We start from the raw sequence: 8028 nt of genomic DNA, 5'->3' as shown, positions 1-8028 counted from the left end.
TTTTTTGCCATATTGCTATCATCCGAATATATGATTTATCTTCAAATAAGCAAAATAATAGTTGCACCTGAGTCCACGACTTGGAATAAATATTTCATCAGCTGTTTTAGAAAATGTGCATGCCAACAAACTATTAAATTGAATACAAATTTGAACTCTTTTAAATGTTATAAAATATTTTAAATTTTAAATGAATGGATTATGGTCCAGGTGCGGTAAAAAAAAACTCAAATAGTAGATAATTATACTATTTTATTGAGCCAATGTTTCGCCCCACGTTGCAGGGCTTCGTCAGGGCTGTTTTGACGGCAGTCAAAAATAAAGTCACTTTATACCGCACACATATTCCATTCATCTATACACACGGTCAATCAATAATCTTCCAGTATTTTAAATTTTATTTTAGTGACTATTAAAGAAATGAAAAAATTTAAGTCAACATTCCTTTTTTTTTTTTAATTCTGTATGCCATTGCCTAAACACGTATTAGTACTTACACTGTGATAAATTATGATTGATCTTATTGATTTTTTAAGCATTATTTCTACTTTAACTAGACCATTAGAAATATTTAGGATCCTTCAAGTAATGCCATTTAATTACTTAAAATAGTATGTTAAATTTTAACTACTACTATTCGTGTTTTCACCTTAATAAAGACACTTTAACTTGTAACACATTGCTTAAGTTACCAATTTTCTTTTGATTTGCAATATTTTTATTTTTATTTTTAGTATTTTTGGTAATTATCTTACTATGAAAGAACGTTAGATTCCAGCAGTCTGTGATAAATATCATTTTTGAATGGCTCAATTACCTTTATTTCTTTTCTATCCTGATGTTCATGTGGATATACTGTAGAAGAAGCATGTATTATTATAATTTCTTGTATGTGTAAAACTCACGAAGTTGTTTGATATATGGGCCTTTCTTTAAATTTGATGCTATTTAGCTATCAAATGTTTTTGGAAATTAAAGTTGATTGATTCAATTTTTATCGCCTTCAAGGAATGCTCCTTGTTAATATTCTGTTCCAGGCATACACTTAATATTATAGTTTTTGTGATATCAATTTTTAAACAAGTCTTATTCTAGGGAGTAACATGCATTACTTAGGAATGATAAAAAACAATAGAGTGCTTAATTAATGCTTAATTACTGCTTTAATCACAATAAAAAATATTTATTTAGTAGTGACCTCTTTACTTTTTGATCATTAATGATTTCCAACATAAAATATAGTTTGAAACAAAAATCTCATCCTTATTTGAAATACTTGAAGCATTTTCACATCTATTATGACAATAAAACCCATCATCGAACAGGATCTCCAAGTTAATAAACAAATATTGTTTTGAAAATCTTTTGTAAATTAACATCATAAGTTTAATAAAGGAACTAACAGAATATTTTAATGCTATTGTTTTATATAGGTGAAGTAAGCTAACTGTGAAAAATACTCCTACAGCAAAAATAATATTGTTAAAAATAACAAGGAGAAATACTAAATTGGCAAATACAGACTTGTTACATCAATTACTATCACTTCATTTTGGTTGGGAGAAAAAATACCATACTTCTCTTTTTTATTAAATGTTTGAGACATACGTAAAAATTAACGATGTCTTGTATATTAATTTCTCAAATATCTGTCATATACTACTAATAGAGAATCCCACTTGTCAATGCTGAGTCCTAACTGAATATTAAAAGAAAATGAAATATTTGTATCTTTATTGTCATTGTGGTCACTCCCTAGCCTCCTGAGAATTTCCATTAAGTTTAGGGAGTGACTGCCTAAGGAATGACAATGCAACTATTTTTCAACACTCAAGAGAAGTTTCACAAAAAAAAAGAAAAAAAAAAAAAGATAAGCATAAATTAAAATATTACAGAACTAAATAATTTACAAAGAATAAGTCTTATCGGTAAAACAAAATTTTTTTTTTTTTTGGTCATGTTGATTTAATATAGCCTTGTGTGATTTTTAATAATATTAAGAATATGTCTTTTAAACATATTTCAAACTTTCAAATAATTGTATTTCCGTAACAAAACGTAATCATAGATTTATTATATGCAATTTTGTTCCAATTATCAATTTTCGTTCATAACAATGTGTGTAAGATTTAATCTGAATAATGTTTTAATTTTTTCTGTTTACTTTTAGGTACAAGTTTGCCACTTCAAATTTTTATTAAAGAAGAAAGAGTAGAAGAGGATTCTGACTGTAAGTTTTATTTGGAGGGATGTATCTGACAATAACTTAGTTCCTTTAAATTGATTTCTAATTAATATTACAGCCTCTCAAATTGGTGTCAAGGCAGAGCAAAATGAAGATCGTAGTTTTAATTACGGTATGGAAAATTATTTAACTTCTTAAATTACTTTTTTGAACTTATGATAGTCAATTCATACATATTCAAGAATTTATGTATGAAGAGATATAAAATTTTATTTTCATCTAAGATTTTATATAAATTAGGATGATTTTATTTATTATTACATGTGTAGATTTTAGTAAAGTTTACATTTTTGGCTATTAAGGCCATTTTACATTTTTAAACTTTTTATTTACTTTTTAAATTCTCAAACGATTTATTTAATTTAACAATTTATTGGTAATTTTGAATAAACTTTTGGTGCTAGAAATTCCATTTTTTTTTTTCACATCAGGTATTGTACTTAAAATATTGTAAGTTCAGTTTATTATATAATTTTGTGCTTTGATAATTCCTGTAAGAATCACTTGACTTCAACTTACCTATATTTGAAATGTTTGTGTAAATATATAGAAATATTGCAATTGTAAAAAATTATGAATGAGAGTTTTCAACTGAAATACACATTTTAAGATCTCCTGAGTTATAAAAAAACAGATCTTGCTAAATGGAAGGCTGTATGTGTATTTTAACAGCCCAGCTCAGAAACAGAAAGCATGAAACTGAAATTACATATATATGGAATAATTACAATATATTACTATATATTATATTACTTTATATATTATATTACTGGAATAGTTTCATGTATATGTTAGATGCATTCCTGGGAGTAACTTCTTCGCCTTAATCATCTTACGATAATGTCACATTATAGCTGGGATTTAATTTTATTTTTTCTGGAAAACAGTTATAATGATTTATATTAAACTTGTTTTTTTTTCACTTTGCCAATTTACAATCAAGTGGTATTTATTTAATATCAGCTAGGTTTATCTCCTTTGAAATAGTCTAAAGGACTTAAATGCCGAATTATCTAAAAAGCTTCTTCTGAAGTAAGTTTAATTTTGTTTATTTGATATAATTAACCATCTCTCATGTGTTAGTGATAATTAACAATGAACAAATATAAAATATGAAAGAAATTAATAATTAACTAAAAGAGATAATAAAGGTAATTATTCCATAAATAAAGAAATGATTTTAGCTCCACGAAAAAACTTTTTCAGCTCTGGTCAGACATTCACAGTTCAATATCTTATCCTGCTATCCTATTCTTATAAAAAGTAAGGCACTTTTGCAAATCCAACTTGTTCTATTAATATCCCTATAACTTCAAAGTTATCACAGAGATCCATTTGTGTTCCTTATATTGGACATTTGTTAACAGTACTGTTATCCTCTTGACTGTCTTTCATTTGACCAGAATGATCCACTGAAAAGTAATTATCTAGGTAAAACAAACAATAGATTTTTTATTTTCTTTAAAAAAAAAAAAGAAAAACTAGGGAAGTTTAGTGTTAGTTTATTAAAGAGTTTATTGCCAACCATATAATTTCAATTTACAGTAAACATAAGAACATAATAAAAAAAAAAGTATAACATACCATTCTTCAACTTATTTTTGTCATTATTCAAATTGACGATCAACATCTTGGATATCTTCTTTCTTTTTAACTTTAAGATTCAGCATCTGAGATAGGAGCCTAAATTTGAAAATTGTTAACACAATTTCTTCTGTAGAAGGCAATACCAACATTTTTCTTGATAAATCTCAAGAGAAATATGATAAACAAATGAAAACAAATCACAAGACAACTCAGAGACAACAAATTACTACTTGAAAAAAATATGAGACAAATTCATGATAACCTCAACACAAGTTTCCAACATACCAAGTAAACATAGAAATGATTAGAAAAGTTATAGTGCAGTGTTTCATATCTGCGATGGACTGTATTTGTGGTTGACGATCTTCTATACAAGTAATCTTAAGTTTTAAGTAGACTTAAAATTAAAAAAAAGTTTTTATCCAGTATTGGTTCAAAGACCATGAAGGATAATTTTATCTTTTAACATTTTTGGTGAAATTTATAAGGATGAATGAAAGAAAGAGGAAGTTGTACACAATTTATACTTCAGACAGGACTCTCATTTATACTTCTCTTAGGTGGGGGGGGGGGGAGTGTTAATAAATGAAAAGGAGGATGAGGTACAGAGTTTGCTTCATTTATCCTTTCTCCTCGACAGATACTATGAAAACTTAGTTGCCCTTGGAACTCTAATTAGGTAAGTACATGTTTTCTTAATCATACTTCATGAATGTTTCTTTAAACGTATGTATTCAGTATCCGTCTGTCAGGTGGGTGCTGCTTTTAACGTAAAATTTGAGTATTTCTGTCAGGTGAGTGTTCATAATCCAATTCTCAACAGCTAGTTTGTTTTCCTTCACGAAAATAATTTATACAATTTTACACTTATCCTTATCAATAGTCCTGTTGTTTATAGCCCTTTCTTTTTTGCAGTAAGATTGAGAATGGCTTTTCAACAAATACTTCTAGTCAGACAAAAAACTATTTGAATTTGTCCTTGCTGAAGAAGTATTTAATTTTGATATGAATTCTGATGACTCTTACTCTTTTTTCTCTGAAAATGAAGGAGATATAGCAAAATGAATGAGGAAGATTCTGTGTTGTAGAATAACACGGACATATAGGGAATAAATACATTGCTTGGTGTTGTATTACTATATTCAATATTCAAACCATCTATATGCCCTATAAGCCTTCAAAGTTTGGCCTCAAAATAATCTAATTGATTCTTATACAATCTTTAGAACTGCTATGTATGCATAGGCAAAAGAAGTAATGAACAAAACTTACTAAAGAGGAACAAAACTGAAGATCCCAGCACAATCAGTAATTCATTTGACCAAATGCATTTCGGTTACCAACCAAAATATCACTTGTGACAAGTTATTCTTATTCATGAATTAATGTTTGAGTTGATAAAAAATAAATTAACATAAATAAGGCAAGAGAAGTAAATTCCACCTCAAATATGAGTAAATTGTCAAAATATGATATGATGCTTGTTTCTTACATGACCAAACCTTCAAAAGCCATCTTTGTTCTCACAATACTTCATTCAGAATACAAAGAAACAAAAAATCCAGGAGTGATATCATTTCACAATACAAAGCATTATAAATAAAATGTTTTCTATCTCTTACTTTATTTGTTTTTAATCAACAAAAGTTCCTTAAAATGAGTGAAATATTGAGCGACAGTATCTGTCTCAGAGATGTTCCCCATAACTAGAAAGAAGTTATGCTTTGTCTGAATGGTTGAATAAAGGAGCATTCCAAGTAAACGATAATTGTTGTAATGATGTAAACATTCATTGTTTTCATCACAGTCTAATAAGCATTAGGAGATAACCCGTAGTTCTTGCTGAGAATGGCCACTACTAGTTATCTCATAGCTTTATAATTTCATAAAAAAAACTAATAAATAGCTTGTAGTGGGCTTGCCCGGTGAGGACTTGCTTCAAGTCCCTATTAGTAGGTAGTCAGTATCTTAAAATGGACACTTCCTTGTCAGCACTGAATTTACTTTTATAAACACTTAGTATATATCATAATACCAAAAATCTTAATTAACTAATGGCTTCAATTTCTTAAATTAATATTAGTTCTTGAACAACATTTTTCTGAGATTTTCTAATAATTTAATGATAAACACCTATTTAATTTCTAATTATGAAATATGCTTTTTGAGTAGTACATTTCTAAACTGTATAATTTTAGTTTTTCATACTTATTTTATTTGCATTTAGTTTACAAGTCTATGTTACATCTTGGATTTATAAAAAGGTGTGCTCATACACAACTTCTTCACAATATTCTGTGTTCTTGCTGCTAATAGTATGAGTTTTAGCTTGAACTATTTGTTGAATCTTCTTAACCATTAAAAAGAAAATTAAGAATCCCAATGTGAAATGAAAATTAAGAAAATTATTTTTCTTAAGGCAAACTAAAATGAACATAACGAGTCGAGTAAATAGATAAAACTAAAAATAAATTGTTGAAGTATGACAACTCAAACATAGGTCTGAAAGTTAAGAATCCTGTACCTCATCTACTGAGCTATCCTTCTCTGCACTTAAATAGATAATACAATTTAGAATCTCAATATGAAATGAAAATTAAGAAAAACATGTTGCTTAAAGCTAAATAATATAAACATAGTGGGTCCAGTAGTTCCACATTTCTGTATAGATTAAACTTATTTTCCTATCAAACAAAATAATTATGAACATCAGCAGTTTTTAAACACCTAGTTTGTGTGTGAGCATTACCTTTTGAGAGTATATTTGGTGATTTGCTCACTTACATTTAAATGTAACTATTAACCTATTTGGATGTCTTGTTCTCAATCCTTATGACAGGTGAGTGAATCTTTGGTTAATTATTCAACTTAGTTAGAAAAGTGTCTATTCATTCATAAAAAATTAAGTAAAGAGACAATATCTTCAATATAACATGTAAATTCTGTGGATATATTATTTTTTTCCTCAAATACAGAAATGCTTGTGGGGCTGGAATATTGGTGCCTATTGGACAAATATTTGTGGATGTATGATTCCAGAAGGATATATTAAACCAAAAAAATAATACTGAGAAATGTAAGAACTAATTTAGATATTATATTGCTAGAAAACTGTTCCTCACTGGTAATATGAAATTTTTTAATAGCTATTTATTTATAAAATCTTATTTTCTTCCGTTCCAGGTGTCTGTAAATGGAAATATTTTTCATTCTACATTAGGAATATCTTTTTGGAGCAATGAGAATAAGGAAAGTTTTAATAATATACATAAAGCAACATTTGAACACTGTTTTGCTAAGAAGAATGAAGAAATATGATGCTGGATGCTGACAAATTTGTTGTCCAAAACAAATTATTCTTACTACTTTGAAGAAATAGATAGAAAATACATTAAGAAACCTAACAAGACCCTGGTATTGAGTTTATGAACTATAAACTTTATTATTATTTTTTTTCTCATTAGTCCTAATGGCTGTTGAGGATACTGTCTATTAATTAACTTCTAGGAATGCTGATGCTTATGATATTTCCAGTTATGCCATTAAACCCAAGAATTTTCACTGTAAAACAGAAAGAAAATATGATCATTATCATGCCAATGGTAAAATATTTTGAGCTAGCAGAATATTTAAATCCACAAAGCTTCAATCATACCTTCACAAGAGTTTTTGAATATATAACAGGAATTTGCCATTGGTATATTAGAATGTAGAAGGGACTAAAACTTTTTTTATATTTAAAATTGAATCGATAGTTTTCAAATTTAAACAAAAATAGAAAAATAAAAGACTAATAATAATGAATGTTTAAAATAATTATTTTTATTATAGTGCCAAATCAGAAAGGAAACCGTCTTACAAACTTTTACTAATATTTGATTCTATAATTACCTTAGAACATGTTACAAGATGATCAAGCCACATTTTGGTAATACCTGTTTAAATATTACTACTATCTTAAACTCAACAACTCAAAGGAACTAACTGAGTTTGATGAAGTTTGTATGAATTTAAACATCTCTTTAAAAAGATTTATTTATTTTTTTAACTAACATTAAATTAGTCCTATGATAAATCCATTTAACTATCGACACATATGGCACAGAAATATAAAAATTGTTTCTGAAAGGAATATGGTCCGGGTGCGGTCAAAAAAACTCAAATAGTAGAATTATACTATTTTAATGAGCCAACGT

At 27.5% G+C, this 8028-nt stretch overlaps 1 protein-coding gene across 4 annotated transcripts in view; it reads left to right on the top strand.

The window, feature by feature from the left end:
* LOC106685425 (zinc finger autosomal protein) overlaps positions 1-8028 on the top strand; it is a 15103-nt gene that overhangs the window by 1729 nt on the left and 5346 nt on the right. Inside the window, exons 2-5 of one of the 4 annotated variants that reach the window (XM_014428079.3) lie at positions 2171-2230; positions 2304-2357; positions 6808-6908; positions 7016-7246. Coding sequence is in view for 2 of the 4 variants with exons in the window: in XM_014428077.3 (XP_014283563.1) it covers positions 2171-2230; positions 2304-2357 (114 nt within the window). In the remaining 2 variants the exon portion in view is untranslated. Of the gene's footprint in view, positions 1-2170; positions 2231-2303; positions 2358-6807; positions 6909-7015; positions 7247-8028 lie in introns of those variants that run through there. The other 3 variants (XM_014428080.3, XM_014428077.3, XM_014428078.3) reach the window with 3 other exon arrangements.

Source organism: Halyomorpha halys, unplaced genomic scaffold (genome assembly GCF_000696795.3).
Source record: "Halyomorpha halys isolate HHAL.00 unplaced genomic scaffold, Hhal_1.1 Scaffold691.1, whole genome shotgun sequence".
NCBI lineage: Eukaryota > Metazoa > Arthropoda > Insecta > Hemiptera > Pentatomidae > Halyomorpha > Halyomorpha halys.
The sequence above is the reverse complement of the archived record's forward strand: the minus strand, read 5'-3'. Positions and strand labels throughout refer to the sequence as shown.